At 35.3% G+C, this 22,624-nt stretch overlaps 1 protein-coding gene across 1 annotated transcript in view; it reads right to left on the minus strand.

The window, feature by feature from the left end:
* Positions 1 to 7,860: 7,860 nt before the first annotated feature.
* The window catches only part of LOC126457439 (uncharacterized), a 298,987-nt gene continuing 284,223 nt past the window's right edge, over positions 7,861 to 22,624 (minus strand). Inside the window, exon 4 of the mRNA XM_050093717.1 lies at positions 7,861 to 9,732. Coding sequence (XP_049949674.1) covers positions 9,482 to 9,732 — 251 coding nt within the window. The 3' untranslated portion in view covers positions 7,861 to 9,481. The remainder of the gene's footprint in view (positions 9,733 to 22,624) is intronic.

The following is a 22,624-nucleotide window of genomic DNA, read 5'->3' on the forward strand; positions in this document are numbered from 1 at the left end:
CTGTTTGTGGTATAGTGCTATGTCAGCTGTGACAGAGTAACTGATAACTAGATTTGGAGTATAACAGAAGATAGTGCTGAGAGATACCACTAGATAGTGATCTGCGTGGCATGATGTCAATTACAATTAATATAACAGGGTCAAACTTTTTTTTAGCTTTCAAATCATCAAAAGAAATGTAACATCAAAGTAGTACACACCAAATAATGATAATGACCAAGTTTACACAAATGGTATGTAAATGAGACACAGTGTGCTGTAAAAGGTCATGGATGGCCTACATCATCAAATAAAAATTGGAAACATTTTGTGGTCTAATGATGACATAATATATTACATACATTAACAGATTTATGCCATACAACATATGTAGTAGGATTAACTTTAGGGGAAAGCTGCACAATTGATATTTACGGAATTATGAACTACGATTTGACCTTGTTGTTTAGTTTTGCTGCAAGCAGAGGGTAACAATTAATACCTATGTCGTAGGAAACTGTAAAATAAGCCCCTATACAATGTAGAATATCAATATAAAATACAATTCATACATAAAATATTATTAATAAAAATGTATATAAATCACATATAAAATATATCTTTTTTTTTTTAATTTCATCTTTACATAATTGCCAACTTTGTGTAGGCAAAACTGTAGTTGGTTTATAGCCATTAGAAACCATTGCTGACAATACATAATGGGACTATTTATGAGAGAAGTTTACGTAAGTTTCACATATCGGCCAGCTAAGGGCTTACATAAAATCCCAAGAGAAGTACTAACAGGGAAGCTAAACGTTTATGTCATATAGAGTAAATTGGTTTCATACTTGAAGCAACCACATGTCATTGTCATCCCTAAAATAATGTAGACTTTCTAAGTAACAAGTAACTATTTACTATTCTAACCTAGACCTTGAGCTACACTGAAACACTGCACCGGGCCTAGGATTCTGATAATCACTGTTCCAGTACCTATCTTATTACAACAAATACAAGTGATTGTCAATAACCAAAAGAATAGTAGCCAAGCTAAGGCAACCATAAGCTGCATATACTGTTTTGTACACTTAAGTATTTATTTCCTTGTTACTTAGAAAGTCTACATTATTTTACAGACAATAGCGACATACAGTTACTTAAGGTATGAAACCAATGTTCTCCATTTGTCATAGATTTTGACTTAACAATTAGTACTCTTTTTGGATTTAATGTAAGACCTAGGCCTCAGGCTAAGGAGTGTCTCTCCGATTTTGTCAAACTGTCTCCATACTACAGGAAGGTGATGTATGTTACACCGAAGTATTAATAAAATAATATGAGTTTCTTATGTTACATATGTCATAGTGGGTACTGATAACTGATATCATGTTGATGTGAAGATGGAAATTTTTATTACAAAAGGTTTTACATGTGAATTGTGTTTTATATTGCTGTCCTACATTGCACAGGGGGCTTCTTTTACAGTTGTCTATTACATAACTGTTAACTGTCATCCTTTGCTTGTAGAAAAACCTAACAATAAGGTCAAATTGTGTTTTACAATTCTGTAAATGTTGACTGTGTATCTTTCCCCTAAAGCTAATTCTATTACATATACTCCATGGCATAAATTTGTTAATGTATGTAATATATTATGTCATAATTACATCATAAAATACTTCCAATTTTAAAATGATGGTGTAGGCAGCCATCCATGACATTTTATGGCATGCTGTGTCTCCTTTACATACAATTTGTGTAAACTTTATCATTGTGATTACTTGGTGTGTACTAATTTGATGTTACATTCCTTCTGTTAATTCCAATCTTAAACAAAACTGAGACCCTGTTACATTAGTTGTAATTCGTGTCATGCAGTGCAGACAGCCATCTGGTGGTTTCTCTCAGCACTAGCCTCCATTACACACCAGATCCCATTGAAAGTTACTCTGCCATGGCTACCATGGTGTTATACCACAAAGAGAGAAGTTGCAGTAGGCATCCGTCTTGTTTGTGCCATTCATACTCCAAATTCTACATACATCAGGATAGCACATATGGCATGTCATTGTAATTCTTATGTGTATTGTGCAGTCCTAAAATGACAGAGAAGTTTAAGCACTGTATGATGTAACTACCACAGCCCAGTTTTATGGATCTGAAGATGGCAACACACATTGCCAAAACTAATAATCCAGTAACTGTGTTAACATAGCGATCTTGGCATATAAATTGGGTTTCACAAGAAGACTACAGTACATAAAATTAACAAGTTAATACAGTATTACCCATGAGAAATGAGCTGTTTATAAGTGAACAGTACCATAGTATATTGGTTTTTAAGAAATTATCCTAAATCAAAGGTTAACACGTATGTTTATATATATGATATAAATGGATTTTTAGATAACAAATCTACTCATCAAGTGCTTCCTAAATCAAAAGTTAACACATCTGTTTATATAGATGATGTAAATGGATAGATAAAAAATCTACTCACCAAGTGGTGGCAGGGTAACACACACACAAAAGGATGAAGAAGTTTAGGGAAAGTGGTACAGTTCAGAAAAGTCACCCAAAACCCCCTGTCAGGGAAACTTACTGGATGGGATGAGAAGGATCCTGCCTGGTAAGTCTCCCCTGACCCAGGGTTTTGGGTGACTTTTCTGAGCTGTACCCCTTTCCCTAAATGTCTCCAGTCCTTTTCTGTCACTCCTTTTCCTTCCCCTTCAACTCTTCTGCCAGAAGATAGAGCCACTGATTCCAAAAGCTTGTAAAAGCTAAATCCTTTTGTGTTTGTGTTCCCCTGATGCCACTTGGTGAGTAGATTTTTTTATCTACCCATTTACATTATATTATCAATAACCGATTATTTTTCATTGTTATATTTACATATATGTGGCCACTTACAAAAAATTAAATCATACAACTGGCAGCCATTATCTCAAATGCAATTTTGAACTCTGCCAGCAGTTACTCACAGCTAAGGCCAGTAAGCATTTGTTAATGAAACATACATTTTGCTTAATGACAGCTTTCATGATTACAGTGACTTAATGCTGTGTCATTAAAATGGAGGCAAGGTATCACACAAACATGGTATGCTGTGTATGTGTCATCCACTGTTCCATTGCTACTGAAATTGTGGACAGTCTCAAAGTGAGTGACATGTATGCTGTTTAACCCCACCCATCCTCCTCCACCACAATACTGACTGCACAGCAGTAGCTAATCAAAAAATGTGCACTACCCTTAGGTCACACTGTAGCAGTAGTGTGGTATTTTTCATTCTTTTAACATGAGTTCTCAGTTCTTGAATATGGATAAGCAAATATGTTATAAGAGTACTAGCCAGTAAATACGAGTTTAATTTTTTTCAAATTATAGAAACGTTTGGCTTTATAGCTTTTGCACTAGAACACTGAAATAATGTTTGTACCTCTTACTGTTTTCTGCATTTCATCTGCAGCTGATTCATATTATTAGCTGCAAATATCAGCATAATTCTACATTGGTCTAACAATAGTAAGTTTATACTCACTGAACACACTTTCTGTTGCATGTTGTGTCTCATTACACTTTAGAAGTTGAGGCTTGGAAAATGAATAAATTGTGTAGACTACCCTCCTGCAGCTTACACCTTTCTGATAATGTCTCTGAGACACACATTTGTTAACTCAACCAAGTTATACATGTTTTTTGAAACCTCATTTATTCTCTTCTTCCAATTCGTACTAATCAGTGTAGCTATTCTTTGCTTGATTCTCATTTCTGTTATGAAAGTAAACTTCGTTTAAGTACATGTGAAAATCAATAGTGTTGATATGATCTAGTTGCATGTCTTTGAACAGTATGGGTACTAAATGTTATTATCTCCTTACTTTACCAAATCTGCTACTGAGATAGTGTAAAAAATGCAGCATTGTTCATTTCCACTTGAATCCCATAGAATATTCTGTAATATATTTTATCAATTAAAAAGTATGAAGTTTTGATGTTTTTGTTTCAGCACAAATCTGTTTTTGGAATTAATGTTATCCAATTGCTGAATGCATGCTATGGATAATAACAGCATACCAAATTCTGTAGCACATTAAAATATCATTGGTGTACTGCCCACATAATATGTTATTTGATGCTGAAGAGGTACAGTTCTGATTTATTATTATTATTGTCTTACAAGACATTTGGGACATTGTTCTCAGGTTCTTTCTTTCTGTGCATGATTCATAATTGTGTGCAGTATTAAGACCAGACACACACTAATGTGCAGCTGTTGGTAGGACAGCATAATTTATGTAATTTTATGTTGTTGAATGGAAAAATGAGATTGAGAAGAAGAGCGAAGCATGTCAGTACTGTGTCACATGTGGCCTTTGTAGCATTTCTGTGGTAAGTTGTGCCTGAACTTGCCATTCAATAATTGCAGGACAGGGAACTAAAGTACATGAGAAAATGAAATGCAATGATAAGAACCTCTGTAGCACATTTTTCCATGAATATTAGATGGAAGCTTCAGGCTGCAGTTTGATGAAGGTAATCTAATTTCTATGAAAACAGTGGCAAAATAGTTGTAATTGAGATCAGAGTTAGACTCATATGCTGGGCTAAACACATTAATACTACACAATCAGAAATCAAAGTTATAAAGTCTGTAGGAAACTAAGTAATGAATGGAAAGAAAATATTTTTTTGAGTATGAAAGTAACGGAAATGATGCCTAGAGTTGTTGTAATCTTTTCTATGCCCTAAATTTGCTACTATACATCTGTGAATTTTTAGGGCCCATATTATGATAAGGGTTAGATTAGATTAGATTCAGTTTTTGTTCCATAAACCTAAAACTGAGATGACTCTCATGGGTGCGGAACATGTCAGAAAGTATAACATAAAAAAACATGGAACACTCAAATATAGTACTTGCTTCCCTGATCATTTGTCAGGGGATTGTCAAAATAAGCGAATCAACTGGAACTGCTAATATTTACAGAATTAATACACTGTCAGAATGAAACATACTGGTAATTATTAACATCTTATTAAATTTATCTAACAAAATACCTAATCTGGACTGTTGTGATCAAGTGCTGTCAAAATTGAAATCTGAAAGACATTTTTACTTAAGCTGATCTAACAGTACCTGTTAAGATATTCATCTAAGGAGCAGAAGGAGTTGCCCACCAAAAATTCTTTCAAACTCTGTTTTATCTGAAACCAAGTTTCTATTGGTTACTGGCAATTTATTGAAAATGTGTGTTCCTCAATATTGGACCCCCTTCTGAACTAAGGTAAGTGATTTTAGGTCTTTATGTAGATTGTTCTTATTTCTAGTATTGATGATATGTATCAAGCTATTGGTTGTAAATAGAGACATATTATTTTCAAGAAATTTCATCAAGGAATAAATGTACTGACATGCAGTGGTTAGAATGCCCAGTTCCTTGGACAGATTTCTACATGATGAAGGTTTCCTCTAACAGAGCAGAAGAATGCTCTGTATACCCTCCTCATATTCAAAGAATTTTATGAGATTAACATGACAACACATAATATAGAGAAAAGCACAGTAAGATTTTAAGGTGAAGATAGACAAAAAATAGTCTTTATTTCTGACAATATGAACATGTGAATTAAAATATAACTAACTTATAATTTTTTATTTCATTTCATCACAGATATGAAAAATGGCTAAATGGGGAAAAGAGGAAAAGAAGAATCAGTTCTTTTGAAATGTAATGCTGCTACCAGATGCATGGAGATGAAAAAAAGATTAATAATGATATTCTGGTCAGTAGAGGGCATATCATGATTATGAAAGACTATCAAGCCAAATGACCCCTTGATCGGTCTTATGCTTTCTGTCCAGAGTCTGTTGCAGATCATATTGGAATGACATCTACATGACTAGAATGCAATAGAAAAACTGGGGATGCAGTGTGCTCTTCAGTTTTAGAAAGATGGGGATATCAGTCCTACCTTGAATGGGTAATAATGGAACAGGGTAGGAGACAATAAAAGTATGAAAAAACTCCTCCAAATCTGTCTTAGGATTGAATCTACACAAGAAGAAATTATTTCTGGGGGCAGACAAAGACAGAATTTAATTTGTGTAATGAACACAAAAACTTTCATTTTATATATATAGACTACATCAACGCATGCAGAGTTCCATTACACAAATAAAATCTCTCATCAGTGAACTGCTTTAACCTAAAGAACAGAAATTAAACAGCTTCCAGCGATTCAATTGCAACTACATAATGAATTTCTATTCCAAGCAGAGAAAAGCTTAGGTGTCTATATCCTTTGTGGAATAACACAGTACTGTGGTAAGTGTTTGGAGAGAGGAATTATGTAATGGAATGAAAATGTTCCTGAAACAGTCTAAGCCAACTTCTAAGTTACAGGCTTTTAATTTTCATTGGATTTTATATATTTTTAGTACAAAATAAGTCTTAAATTTTTATTTTTACCAATCAAATATAACAAAAAGTTAAATTAAAACCAAAACTTTTCTCTACTGTGTCATAGAAAATGTAATTTATATAGCAGACTGTATTGCTATCAAGCTCGAATTCCAAACTGAATTTTTGTGTAGTGATTCACATAGTATAAATGTAACATTATGAAAGTAATGGAGTGTGCCCATGTGCATTGTGATGTATAAAAACATTAGAATACATCAAAACATTAAGTAGAGTTTAGAAAAAGAAAATATTCAATATTTACAGTGGCTTTGTTTATTTACCTGCTACTCCTAATTGTCACTGATTTTTATGTACTTATCTTTCAAAATAAGTGTTAAAGCTCCTCTAGCAGGCAGGTGTCTAAAGTTACCTGATTTCTGGGCTGTGTATACCATATACCAGTTGATTTTCCAAAGGATCTGGAATAGGCAACCGTAATCTCATGTCTGACACATTGCACAGTAGATTTTTGTAAGTGCTAGTAAGTAGTCCAGATTTCTATGACTCCTCTTGGTCACATGGACAAAATCAAAGCAATAATCCATTTCATGCCACACACTTGGAAATGTATGTGGAGTCACCAATGGGAGCACATTAGAAATTTACATTGTGAGTTCTGGAGGTATTTTCAGAGAAGGAAACACATACACAAGGTCTCTCACATAACTGCATGGAAAAACGTTTGTAGGTAGCAGGTCCAGTGTCTCTAGGTGGCCAAAGCAGAATACAGTGTCATTATGTCTGATATGGCAAATCCAAGAGAATGTAAGATGTTGATCTAAAAACATGCAAACCTTCTCAGTCACTGCATTTGCACACAATGATCAAAAATAATAAAATGACTTTTAGAGTCATTGTAATTCTCGTCAATATATTGCAGTGCATTATATAGTTATATTTGTTTGTAATCACTGTATTCACTTTTGAGTGCCCTGTACTGTAAAGCTGCTTTGAATACACTAAAACCATGTAACCACATTGAAAGATAAACTGCATAAATTTAAAAGATTCAAGATTGATTCATTACTCTTCATTCAAGTAGTGGAAAACTTAATTTATAAGATCAGTAGCCATGTTATTCTGCAAGTTCAGTTTTGTTGACAAGGTGATTAATTGAGAGCTGAACTATATTTACATTTTGCTTTTGAGAAAGAAGGTTGTAAATAGATCTGGAGTGCTGAGAAGTTGTGATTCTTTGTAACTTGTATGTAAATGTATGCTGGATCATATTTTAATATATTGTTTTTCAATAATGATTCTCTTAATAACACATTATCATATTTTAGAGTGTGTTGCAAAACAAGTAGTACAATAGTTCTGGCCTAAAATTAGTAACTGACTGATGGATGGATCAAAAGTAAAATAAAACAAAACACATTACTGGAAAACTTCTCTGACATCAAACATAATGTTTCACAGTGTCACACAATGATCCTTTATTGTTTTTTGGATATAACAAAACAATAACCTGTTACATTTGTGAAATACATTTCTTAAAAGAAATAATAAGAAAGAGTATGCAAAGCCTGGTAAACAACAAATGACTGAAAATTAAAACAATACTCTGATGTATTTCACAGAAAGTTCATGCATTATGATGTAGTGTGTACTGCATTAAAAGAGATCAGGCCATCATCAGAAGATACTGCCCATAGGAAACACAGCAACTTCAATGGGAAATTTCATAACAACAATATCATTCTTTCATGGCAAAGTATAACACATAAGAAATCATTAACAATCCTTCAATTATAGTTGTATATAACCTCTCAGGCACAATTATGAATTTGATATTGAGCATCTTGAAAAGAAATTTGGAATAAAGAACTATTTGGTCCACAATAAAATATATGTATACATCTGTGAAACTAGCCATTATCTTTCAGGTAACACTCACAAACACATAACAACAGCTAAACTCTCACAGGTAAAAGGACCACCAGAATGTTTATAGAAACAGTAATGTAAAACTGATGATACACCAGTTTCATTGCAATGCATCACTGAACATCTACACAAATTCAGCAGGGAACTGCTACCTTCAGAAAGTATTACATCAGGAACATCAGTGTAGGAACAGTCACAATTTTGGGCCTTTTAATTTTATTTAGACCAGATTTCAGTATGCAAATTGCTTGTGCTCTGAGCTAACAAGAACAGTTACATACATAAAAATGTCTTTTTATAGTGCTTGAAGTACACAGATTTACACCCATCACTAGAAAAAAGGTAGTTGGGCTTTATTATTTTGTCAGTCTTGTGGATCTAATATTCTGTAAGATTCACAAGCTCTCAAAGATAAAAAAAAGACTGATGTGGTTCCACACCAGTTAATGTGATTGTCAACATTTACAAAATCTTGCTCAGACACCAAGGATATTTGAAATGAAACCATTTACATGGAGGGAGATGTTAATGTCCTTATTTCATGTACAATTATTAACACAAATGAACTTTTAATAGTGCTGCAGAGTTTTTGTCCAGCCTCACTTGACAATGACCCTACATATGTTTGGACTGTAATGAGCAATAAATGATATCTAATACCAATTCTGCAGCCATTTATTAATATTAACAAATATTCATTTCATCATTCCAGAGTGGAAAACAACCAAACTTTGAGTATGGATGTAAACTAGCTGTGGACAATCACTATCTCATCATTTATATCAATGAGTAATTCACAATATTACCAAAAAATGTACAGTCTGACAAATAGACATAACATTGTATTGACAGATGTTTTCAAAGCAACCTGAGGAACAAGCCTGTCAATAGCTTCTTGTATGTTTGTACTCTTCATGTTCAATAACTTAAAACTGTAACAACAGTAGAGTTGAGAAAGAGCACTGCAAGAAAATAATGTTCCAAAAATTGCAAGTAACTCAGGGCCTAACTAGATAACGTTAACCCTGTTCATTCCTAAAGAAAAAGAAGAATTGCCACAATGAATCCTGTGTTAAGATTCTGTCCGATTGCCAGTAAAGGAATGAAACAGTTTCACTGCTCCATCCATCCAGCAAAAGCCAATACTACCGCCCAATGATAGTGGGTTCATCAGCCATTGCAATTTCTTCATTTGGAGCACGAGCACCTTTGTGTTTACGAGAGTACATCATGAAAGAGACACCAGAAAATAACAAGAAAACGAACACCATCCATGCAAGGTATATGGAGAAACCATAGTGGTGTGTGGCACCTGGCGGGAATGTGTATGGTAGGTGTTTCTTCTCGTACGCCACTGAGCTGATCAGGACCTCAATCACTGCCAGAGTTGAGCCACCTGAAACAACAGGGGAAATGTTTATGTGACATCCTAAATTTTTCTATGGTGTAAGTGCATTTAAGAACAGTAATGTCATTTCTAAAAATGGAAACAGCTTTCCCTCTCATTACATGAAAAAGTGGCCTGTGTTTTTCTAAGAAACTATAAAAGAAAGCTATCCATATGTACAGTCATGCATTAAACATAGATCTCCAAGAGCATTTTAAAAATGTATAAAAATGAATTCTTAAAACTGGAGACAGATGAGTCATGTACTGCTACTGTAGGATATTTAGCACTGAGAAAAAATATTTATTTCAATATTTTAGTCATTACATTTTTACAGCTTGATGTGAAATGAGAATTGATAAAAATGTCCAAATGCAGATAAAATTGTAAGATATCACCACAGAGGACAAGGCAAAGAAAAAATGAAAGACTGACTCATTTTTCACAATCATTTATACTTAACTGACAAAATTGACCATGCATTGAAGTTAATGCTTTCATATGATGCATATCTTCTGTAGTTCCAATGACCACTACAAATTTAACATGTTTTCCTTCTGTGATTACTCCAAAATGAAATTTCAAGTACTTTAGTAATAAGCATCTGTTCAGTTTGCATTAATTAACTTAATGTAGTGGTGGATATCATCATTCACAGAGATTTATTGAGGAGTTGGTGGTTCATTCAACATACTGTTCTCGCTCTATGCCGACAGATTCTAGATGTACCCTTGTCCGGTTTTCAGCTACGCTACAGATCACTTTATTTATGTAAATACAAAGTACAATCACCAATGAATTTTACATATTCACAAGTACCTTTCCCTTTGATCCAAATAAATACAGTTTCATTAGTTGATAACTTACGTCTACTACGTGTATATAACGTAAAGGGAGAGGGTGACATATAGGTAGATTTGCCAAAGTCTTTATTAGCATTTTCAGTAACATGATAAGTTCTGTATGCGATGACATCTCGGTCGACAAAGCTTTCGAGGCCAGATACATTTGGGACACCTGAACCACCACGTACAATAGCCTCGAAAGCTTTGTCGACCGAGATGTCATCGCATACAGAACTTATCATGTTACTGAAAATGCTAATAAAGACTTTGGCAAATCTACCTATATGTCACCCTCTCCCTTTACGTTATATACACGTAGTAGACGTAAGTTATCAACTAATGAAACTGTATTTATTTGGATCAAAGGGAAAGGTACTTGTGAATATGTAAAATTCATTGGTGATTGTACTTTGTATTTTCATAAATAAATTGATCTGTAGCATAGCTGAAAACCGGACAAGGGTACACTCTGAAATATTCTAAGTCCCTTATCTGTGACGCGCTATGGCGCGACTGTAAAAGCGAGCGATCGCCGCCCAGTGGCTCATTCGCGCTGCTGCTGCTGCACAGGCAACTCCATTGAACGCTGCCACGATGCCTTATTACAGAAGATATCGGCGACGTTCAAGACATACCATATATAAAACAATTGAAGATGTCGAAATGACAACATCTGCTGCAGACAAGAAGAAGAATACTATAAAATCTGTCGCTGAACACTCTTTACTCGATGGACCAGCAGTATTCTGTGGATGTAGACTGAACTTCAGCATTGACATCAATGATTCCTTCACACATGGCAACGGATGGTTAACCGTCGCTATTGTACGTGGTGGTTCAGGTGTCCCAAATGTATCTGGCCCCGAAAACTTTGTTGACCGAGATGTCATCGCATACATAACTTATCATGTTACTGAAAATGCTAATAAAGACTTTGGCAAATCTACCTATATGTCACCCTCTCCCTTTACGTTATATGTTTCATATACAGTGGTTTTTTTTTAAAGTCATGTAGTTCTTCAGCCAATAGTATTGCTCAAAACTAAAAGAAAAATTCTGATAATCATATGTTCAGAAACTAACATCTGTTGAAATATGGGCCATTTTATTTGTGACGAGTAATGTTTAGTTTTCAATGATGAAGTCAATTCTACTCTTGCTATTCATTGGATGATGAATTACCAGTAATCTTGTAGACCATTACCCTTGCCGAAAAACAACTGTAATTTATACGTGGCAAGGCATTACCTCTTTTTCTATAGATCACGTGACAGTACCCTACCTAAATGTTTCATGGATGATAGATTGGCCAAGGAGGTTCAGTAGTATGACCTCCCCATTCATTGGAACTGAATGCACTGCATTATTGACTATGGGGACATTTAAAGGTGTTGATGTATGTCCAAACCGTGTGCAGATGTTACAGGTGCATTTGACCAGTGTATGTGATGAAATCCAAATGGAGCTACATATATTGGAATGAGTATGTGATTCACTGTGATGAAGGATTGGAAGATGTGTCAGAATGTGTAGATAGTGCATGCAGCACTGCCTGTAGTGTTTACTTCCATGTAACAGACAGATGAGACTGAGAGGACAGATTTGCCCTTATCTCTGCAGGTATTGGTTTCTGGACATATCATTAAATGAGCTTTTCTTCTATTTTTGACCAATAATACCTCCTGTAGGAATATGTGGCACTTTTTTAAACACCCTGTTAATTGATTCATCATTTCCCAAGAAATAAATTTTTCTTGTAATATTTTCAGACTAAGACAGTAAGAACCATTTGATTGGTACATGTTAAATAGATATTTTTATATTATTAAAATAATTACAAATGATGTATTCTTGAACTTAACAGTTTGACATTTTTTGCACATATTATTAAAAAAATATGCATCTAGCAAAATTATCAACAACACATTAATATACCTAAAACATATTTATAATTTTTTAGCAGCCATATTGGATTTGGCATTGAAAATGAAAACCTAGAACACAAAAAATTCTAACCTGAGGAAAGCCTTTTTGGTACAACTGAGAAGCAGCATCTTTTGAATGTTAGTTCATTTGCCTAGGTGAAAGTGTGAAATCTCCCAAAACCACATACAAATTGGACAGTAGAGCTGACTTAACAGCTCAAGATAAAATCTTGATGGTATGCATCTTTCCTCTATTTGACACACTACTATAACAATGTTTTAACAGAATTCACAGTTCTGTAAATGCAAAAGTGTTATCCCCCAGTTGAGTTCAAGTAGGTACAAACACATGTAGGTAACACCTTTTTGAACATTATGAAAATTCAGTCCCTTTTTCCCCTGCAGCACAGAATACAGACTGTCTTCTTACAGACTGATAAATCTTGGCCTATAGATGGAACTTAAATATACATATTTACAGAATAATACATTGTCATGGTTATCACATGCACAAGGTGCTTGAGAAAAGTAATGATACTGACAATACTGCCAGTGATCTAGCAACTCTCTGTTGTTGTTCTTGTGTAGGCCAGTGTGTTCATCCTCTCCAGATGCCCAGTCTAAGTATCAGCCCCATACAGCCATCAACAGCAGAATTTAGGGCAACATAATGACATCAAGCTTAAACTTGGGAATCTCAGAGTGTGATCTTTGTAAAGTAGAAAGAGGTCTTTGGGGAACATTTCTTATGAAGAGCAGATATATTTTCCTGGCACAAATACTTTTTGGAAGGCTGAGAACACATTGAAGATGAACCTTGCTCAGGAAGATCTTCAACTAGAAAACCTAATGAAAACATTGAACATGTGTGTGCTTTTGCGAGGTCACACCAATGTGTAATCATAAGGATGATGGGTGATGTGTTAAACTTAAAGACTGTCACCATACATAAAATTTTGACTGAAGTTTTGAACATGTGAAAGGTTTGTGCCAAAATGATACCAGAAAAACCTCACAGCTGAGTGGAAGGAAAAATGTATTTGTTGATCTTCTTGAGGGGATTGCCAATGACCATGAATGGTTCAGTTGTGTGATCACAGGTGATGGATCCTGGATTTTTTAGTATGACCCTGAGACAAAGTGGCAAAGTGAGGATGGGTACTCTGCAACCGAAGAAAGCTCAAATGACCAATCAAAGATCAAAACAATGCCAATTTGCTTTCTTGACAGAAGGAGTATCGAGAATAAGGAATTGGTTCCTCCAGGCAAAACTATCAACCAAGTGTTTGACAAAGATGTCCTTGAATGGATTAGGAAGAGGGTGAACCAAGTGAGACTGGACATTGCAGATGAATGGATGCTCCATCGCAACAGTGCCTGCATCATCACCATTTTGGGACTTTGGAGAGCATTCAACAGCAGCACCAATATGTTAAAGGCACTGTCAAGGCTGGAAATGATGACTCTACCAGTGTATAACTGCTATAGGGAACTACCTTGAAGAGGGCAGTATTGGTTTTTGAAATAAATAAAAACTTTGTTCAACAAAAAATTGACTTCATTACTTTTCTCACAGACCTTGTTTTTGGCTCTTTCTTCTGAATATGTTGCCAATTCCAAGGTGGACATTAGGGTGGGACCTAAGAGTAAGGGCTTAAATTGCTGAAAGTGAAATGGGCATCAATAAAACTTGTAATTGTCCTCACAAACATTTGGATGTTTCCTCTAAACGTCATGTGATTTCCAAGGATATGGTTATGGTGAGACCTGGTAACACAGCCTCCCCCTCCCCCCTGGATGTGTAGTGGATTTTGCACCTATGTTATTGCGAGGATGACAATATACCTTTGTCTCTGGCTTCCAAACATGTAGCCTGCCCAATGTCCTCTCATTGGCTGAGTACAACCAGCAGCTAACACTCCCCCTTCAGTTCCCATTGTACCTTATGGTGAGCACTGACAACACTGCCGCGTGGAACACATAAGTACACCATAGGCCCATGTTTGGCAGCCTGATGAAATTTACTTCCCACCCATCACTTCCCTCCCCACATTCACTATAGTTTGTAGCCATGCTGGAGTCACTGTTTCTTCTCCAAATTTTCAAAATAAGCCTGCACATGACCTTCGTCACCAAAGCTTCATCTGTAAATGTAGGATAACCCCTGTATTAATCTGTTACACAACATAAAAATGTTGATCTTTGCAGCAAGTTTAATCTGTGAGTATAAGGTGGCCTGTATTTTTTGAATGATGAATTTGGGGAAAAACCCTCATCTTATGATTAGGTAAATATGTTGATTGGGTAAATATGCTAGGTTGTATCTCCAAATATCAGTTCTTATATTCTCAAAAACATACAAAATGCATTGCATATTTTATTGTCCTAACATATCACTCTGCCTATGGCCTTCAATGCAATACACTCATTTCTGAACTTAATTTATCCATTTTCATACAAGGGTGATTTGAAAAGTTCTCATAATCACCACGAGAGGTCAGGGCTAGCACAACGAGTTGTTCACATGATATTCATTGTACTGTTCTCTTGTAAACACGTGCCACATCAGTGCTCTTGGAAGAGAGCTGTGGCAGTGACATGGCTCTGTTGTTGTAGTGATTTGTGAAGGTGGAAAAAATTGAGATTCAAGCAGTGATTAAGCATTCCATACAGAAAGTTATGAAAAGCAAAGGACATTCATGCTGATTTCCTGAATGCACTGGGAGACTCTGTTCCTTCATATTCAGCTGTTGCCAAGTGGACAAATGAATTTAATTTTGGTCGGTAAGAGCTTATATGATGAGCCATGCAGTGGTCGGCTAAGATGTATCACTACTTCAGAAATCATTGCAAAAGAGCACAAAATGGTTGTGGAGGATCGCTGATTGAAAGTGCTTGAAATTGCTCATGCTTGCCAGATGTCATCTGAAAGGGTATATCACATTTCAAATGAAGAATTAGAAATGAAAAAATTATCTGCAAGATTGGTGCCATGACTCTTTATGCTGGATAAAAAACGCATGAGAATGGACATATTGGAACAATGTTTTGCTCGTTTCAGGAGCAATGAGCGAAATTTTTGCACCAGTTTGAGACCAAAGATGAAACCTGGGTGCACTACTATACCCAAGAGACAAAACAACAGTCAAATCAGCAGAAACATGCTGATTCTCCACCACCAAAGAAAACAAAGACAATTCCTTTGACGGGAAAGGTCAAGGCATCAGTTTTCTGGGATGTGAATGGGATTATGTTTGTAGATTATCTCCCCACTGGGCAAACAATTACTGGAGAATACTATGCTAACCTTCTGGACAAACTGCAACAAAAGACACGTGAAAAAATGCCACGTTTAGCAAGGAAGAAAGTCATCTTCCATCAAGACAATGCGCGTCCGCACACATGTGCCATCGCCACGTGAAAATTGCATGAACTTAAGTACGAATTGTTTCCACACTCGCTTTTTCACCTGATATGGCTCCATCAAACTTCCATCTATTCCCGTAACTGAAAATTTTTCTTGGTGGATGAAGATTCACTTCAATCGAAGAATTGATAGCTGGAGTTGACAACTAATTTGCACGCCTGGAGAAACTTATTTTTGAGATGGGATCAAAGCACTGGAACATCACTGGACTGAGTGCATTAATCTACAAGGAGACTACACTGAAAAATAAAAAAAAGTTTCAGTGATGTAAGCACTTTTTTTCTATTCCGTTCCGACTACTTTTCAAACCACCCTCATACTATTACTTTGTTTAAATAGGGTTTCAGAATGGAGGTTTGTACTGTGGTGTAAATATCTTTAATGGTTTCCTGGCTTTTATCGGATAGTACAAGCCCCAAATATTCACAAAAAGAAAATAAAAATAGTACCTTATTAGGCACTCTTCTATAATATAGGGCCTATCTGAATTGCTGGATTCAGAATGTAAATTCCAGTTAATGCTAATATTGATATTAAATATATTTTCAAGTTTACAAGCACCTGACAGTGTCCTTTGAAATCACTTAATTTACTTACATGTTTAGTATGAAGTAATAATAAAAACAGTATCTGAGTAAGTAAAAGGAAGGATAGTCACTTTTGCCAAAATAACTGTTTTTATAGATAATATTCTGAATTATAAAGTATTACAAATTTACAGAGGTCAGAAACAGACTGAAAAGCCTGTAAAGGTGTTGCAAAGTAAGTTATGCTGAGAAATAACTGTTAAGAAAAAAATTTGGTATGTTGTTCCTTTCCTGAGTTGATAACATTAAAGTTAGTCAATCAGGCCATTGCATGTGCAAATTCAAGTGGCTCACCAGGGATGGTGTTGCCAGACATGTTCTTCATGTGTTTTCCTAAAACCAAACAAGAGAAAGATACAAAAATGAGACATGGGACAGAAGTAAGGATTAAACTTGAGCCAAAGGCCAAGCAGTCTCGTGTGCTGTCATCTATTCTATGAGAACAACTTACACTAATTGTATCTGTTGGGCCTCTTGAATTTGTGTACACAATGACCTGATTGGATAACTTTAGTGCTCTGAAACAGTGTAACATATCAATTTTTTTTAATGACTATTTCTCAGCACAACCTACCTCGCAACCACTGCACAAGTTTTTCAGACTCTCTGTGATCATCTTGTATATGTAGAAGAAATTCACATAGTGAACAATTTCAATATATGGTATTGCTATTATACTTCGCAATGGTTCTCTCCACCTATGAATGTATATACTGAGAGCTGTTCCTCATTTGTTCTAAGTCTTTTCTTTTTCTCCTCCTCTGGTAATGCTGTGTCTATAGCATGTGGCAGATACTATAATACTCCCTTAACAATGTAATGCTCTGCCATTGAACTATTTTTCCCAACTTGGTACTCAAATTATCTTCTTCCTTTCCACTACCAAGCCCCATGCTGTTGGCTTTTAATAACTTTTGGATATTTTTTTAAAGCTTCAATCTAAGTTTATGGAAGAAAATTCTTCAGAATATTATATTTATAGCATTTATTCTCATCAGCTACTTACTATTATTCCTCTGCAGTACCAACTCTTAGATATGTACTATCCTCTTCAAGAAAATATATCAATCGGAAATCTTTCACTCATTGCATAATAGCAATACAGTTAATACAAAGAGGTACTTCATGTTTTACACAGATTATTTTATTAGTAATGCTACCTGAAATTATGGTGTTACTTCAGGGGTCACATTAATAATAATTGTAGCAGTTACATTTAGTAGTCTATGGTCACAAACATTACATAAATGAGACTCTACACATCAACAGAAACTTTCAATTGAAATGTGGCGGCTGTCTATAGTTCCTAATTGATAAGTTAGTTTGTAACCATAAAAAGATTCCAGAAGGCTTATATATGGTTCGATAGCCAGTCATCAGTGTAAAGTGTGATATAAATAAATGTTAGTGACAACAGTTGTTGCAGTCTATCTAACTTTTATACAGGGTGTGCTGTTTAAATCCAGACAAATGAAACTTTTTTAAAAAGGAAATTAAAAAAAAAATACAAATGAAAATGAAAATCCTTTTATGTGTAAATAGTCATATCTTTCAAAAGTAATATTACTCAATATAACCCCCTTCAGCAGCACTGACTGCCTTCATTATTGTCCTGGAGCGATCACACACAGTCATTAAAAGAGTGCTGTCCATATTTGTGAATGCTGCCTTGAAGTGGTGTGACATTAGGTTTCCTCATCTTATTGACAACTCTTTCAATGATGCTCCAAACATAATAGTTGAGAGGGCTCAAATCTGGGCTATTCAGGGGCCAGAATTCTTTTGACAAGAACATGTCTACATTATCTGAGAGCCAGTTTTGGATTAAATGACTCATATAAGGCCCTCCTCTGCCATCCAATGCATTGTTTGTTTGCTGACATTCAATACTGATGCCAATTTCCTCAACGATTGCCATGGGTCCTCCGAAATTGGGGCCTACACCTTTTCAATGACTGCCGCAGTTCACAACATGTGTTTCCTCAAATGAGGTTCCCTCATGAGGTTAGTGGAAGCTTCCTCAGACTCTGTTGAAGTATTATACTTGGCCACAATATTGTAAACAGTTCATCTTGGGTACACAAAGAATTGAACTATTCTGGTGGGCAAACACACAGTGTGAAGACTTTTGATAATTGCAGCTCTTTGGTTGTACTCCACACTTCTCCATAACATCTTGGCCATTTTGAGGTTCCTATGTTTACTAGATTCCTATGGCTTTCAATTGTGACCTTCAGCATAACTACAATACTGCTGGAAATTCAAATTGAAAGGTGTCTTGATTTAAGTGTAGCACCCTGTAGAGGCAATACATGTGTCATTACACCTGATAAATTCTCAACCCAGAGAGATAGATATGTACATGAAATTGGATAATTTTTGGTGAGGGGAAGAGAAAAAATCACTACATGCAGAAGAGGAAATAGATATTAAGATAATTGTTCATGCCAACATTTGATGAGAGAGAAAACTCATCATTGTATCCTCAGGTTCCCATTACAATCAGTCATTTAGAAAAGAAAAGTAAAAAAGTAAATAAGAGAAGAGCACTATTTGGTTTCCCACCAGCACCTACTGCTTCCATTTATTTCATTTTATTGGGTGCTATTATGCATCACAGGATTCTGGTGCATTATTATTTGTGATTCTACAAACTGCAGTTTAGTGTATTCGAACATTGTCAGAAAAATACTACAGTTTTAGCAAACACTTCAGTATTTAGGGTGGTTTGTCTTCTAATGCAGTTCATGAGAACTTATGCAGGTTTACTTTGGCACAATAACAGTTTGTGTGTGGTTCTTCAGTAAAGCTGTATGAGAACCTATGCAGAACATTGATGAAATGAAGTCCCCAATATTTTTGTTTGTTACTTCCTCCCTCAGATTCTTAATGAACTGCGAGAAAGGACTGGTCCAGCATCTTGATCTGTGGATCCCAGACAAATCCCACTCCCCTCCCCAACTGCACAACATAGATATAGACCTGTTAGGAGTTTTAGAATTGACACAACCTGCTCCCCTCCCTCACCTATGGCTCCATCCCAGCCTAATCAACACAGATTCATTTCATCTGAGTTAGTCCTGTGGTGATTTGGTGAAAGTGTGTTAAGTTTTCTACATCTGGGAAACCTTAGTAGACTGAACAATAGACAGATTATAAATTTAAATGCCAGTTGTAAATAGAAATACATTCGCCACCTCTTATTGTTTAGTTGAAATTGTCATCCCAGATAATGATGCAATTTATAATGATAATGATGGTGAATAAAAATAGTGAAGCTATGGTTGGTTGGTTTAGATAGTGAGCATAGAAAGAAGAAAAGGTAAAAGTTATTGTTAGCCATTTCTTTTGGTGTACTTTATTTCTGTTTGTATTATCAAAATATTGACAACCAATAAACAGCATAAGTTTAGCATAGGTATAGTATTAACTTACTTAGGTAGGTTCTTTGTATCAATAAAACATACTGTAGTTTTGATTAGTGGAAATACATTGAAAATTAAATTTTCTTGAGAAAGCTTCTTTAAAAGAAAGGGAGTTGTCATACATGTAGGATCATCTCATAGCCAGGGAAATATATTTCTGCCAAAGTAGGTACCAGTACCCTACAGTAGTGGATTGTGCATTTCAGTTTGTCTCTGAACAAGCTTACTGAAAGAAATAAAGTAACCAGCCACTTTTTGTGCAACTTTATTTACACCGATACATTTATATCTTCATCAGTTCTTATAAATTGGCTATATGTCAAATGCTGCACTGCACCAGTGCATCAGTGAAGATAAAAGTGTGTGTATTATGCATTTAAATGCTAAATAAGAAGCTATAAGTTACAGAATAAAAAGCAGCTGCACTGTTCAAAAGGTTCTATTGATGAAAATAAGTGTATTACACAAACTGAAGATTTAAGGAAATCTAAAATGCATTTTGGTGTAAACAGAGCTACATAAAAGAAGGCTGGGTGCTGCATTACCTCAAGTAATTTAATCTCCAGGCATATAGCATTTTCTCTCACTTTGTAATTTAAAAAAAATATTTCAAGGTGTTGATACAATAAACTGATTGTGAACACTTGTTCTGTATGCAGCAAAAAATATGTAACAGCTCTCAGGAAAAGAAATATGAAAAACTGCTTCAAGTTTGCATTTGTAGGTAATCTATTTTCGTTTAAAACCCATGCCAGAAGTTTATTTGGAGCACGCTGTTTCTTGTCATACTTCCAAACCCAATAGACAATTGTTTGGAGTATTTTTAGTATACAGTCATCAGGATTTTGGCTCACTCACTGGGAGTTCATTGTAAGCTTTAGCAGATGCAATACAAGACAATGTAAAAACTGGCAGAATTAGTTCTGCATGGTGGATGCAGGTACATTTCAATTCTACAAAAGCTGAATAGTCTCTACACATTTTTTACTAATGTGATGGGACTGTGGCATTAAAACATTACAGTATAAGTCTCAGTTGAGTGGTTTCCAGCACCTCCTTGAGCTGGCACAGATATTATTGCATCTAACACAACCAAATCATGGAATCAAGTACACACAGACCAAGAGTTTCTTAGATGCAAGGTAATCAAGGAGAAATACCAAAAGTGATGTTCTGAGCATAGAGAGCATGCACATACATCAGCCACTTTCTGTGAGAGAACAATACGTACACACTCAAAATTTAATAGAGCCTGACTGTTAATAGAGACATTACAAATAATTCCAATTTTAAAATACCATATTGTTTTTTTCTCTAAATATTTAAAATCTTAATACAAATATAAATAGCATAAAATTTTCCATTTCCATTTAACATCCCACAAATGTTCTCTCACTGATCATGTGACTGTCATCCAGGTGGTAGTTCTACTTTCAGTAGTATTCCATTTTCAAATAATCACAGTGTACTTACTTTTCTGTAAGAAATATACCAGTTCTGCAGTTGAGAAAGTGGGTAAATATAATCCTTAATACAAGAGCTGCTCACCCCAGAAGAATAAATTATACCCTCTCCTTCAAAACTCAGCCATAATGTGTGAATGACCTGACTACATTTAATGTTGCTTTCAAATTTACACTTTTAACCATGTTTATATAGATGAAATTAACTGTATGATTGTATCTATTGCAGCGCAAGAAAAAGGATTTAAGTGTTCCATTTCTGAACTACTTGTTTTATGTGTTCAGCCTATTTCACAGCATCAAGTGAGCTGGAGCACTAGTTTTGGTACTGCCAGCAGATTTCCTACCCCATCACAGTCCTATTCAAGCTAATACTCCAACCCTAATTACAACTTTATCAATGGGACATTAAACCATAATCATCATCAATTCCTTTCCATGTCATATCACTCAACAGCAGACCAACTGAAACACTATCAGAGGTTCCAGAAGCTTACTACTGATTTTAAAATTAATTGTTATCAAGTTTTTTTGTTTTTATTATAGCATTGTCCTGATTTTATTTACATTGAAAAAGAGCAAACATTCTGTATACCAAATGAACATACTGATCAAATCACTTTGAATTTCATGAAAATCATACTTCCTGTACTCATCAGTGATAAATCTGATTGTGGATGTATACTGAGAATATTCAGGCTCTTCTTATGCTTTCCTGCAGAACCTCTGTTGTCACTCTTATTTTTGTTTAACATATGCCATCCAGTACAGTGCTATAGGCTCTACATAGTCAAAAATTAATGGAGCTAACCATGTGACTGTGGAGCTAAACTAGATATGGTAATACAGGTTGTCAGGTGACAGTGTGCTCCAGTGCCATACACCAATCCTAAATCTATGAAGACAAATCTTCCTGGTCACTTGCATCTACTGTTATATCACATTGTCTGTGTAGAAAGGAACTGTTACCACATTAGTGACTTTTAATGAATATGTTCTGATTCCCTCCAGAAGTCCTTTTCCTCCAGCACATTATGAATTTTGAGCTTAGAATGTGCTCCAGGATCTTGCAACTGATGATCTTTACCGATGGGGCAGATCCAAGTGGGAGATGGAGGAGTGGGAGTATCATGCACCCACCTCCCCCCACCCCTTACCCACACACATTTTCACATTTTAGTGGAAAATGTTCATATTTTCACAAATACATATTTCTTATTGAACCTCTT

This window comes from Schistocerca serialis, chromosome 2 (genome assembly GCF_023864345.2).
Source record: "Schistocerca serialis cubense isolate TAMUIC-IGC-003099 chromosome 2, iqSchSeri2.2, whole genome shotgun sequence".
Lineage (NCBI taxonomy): Eukaryota > Metazoa > Arthropoda > Insecta > Orthoptera > Acrididae > Schistocerca > Schistocerca serialis.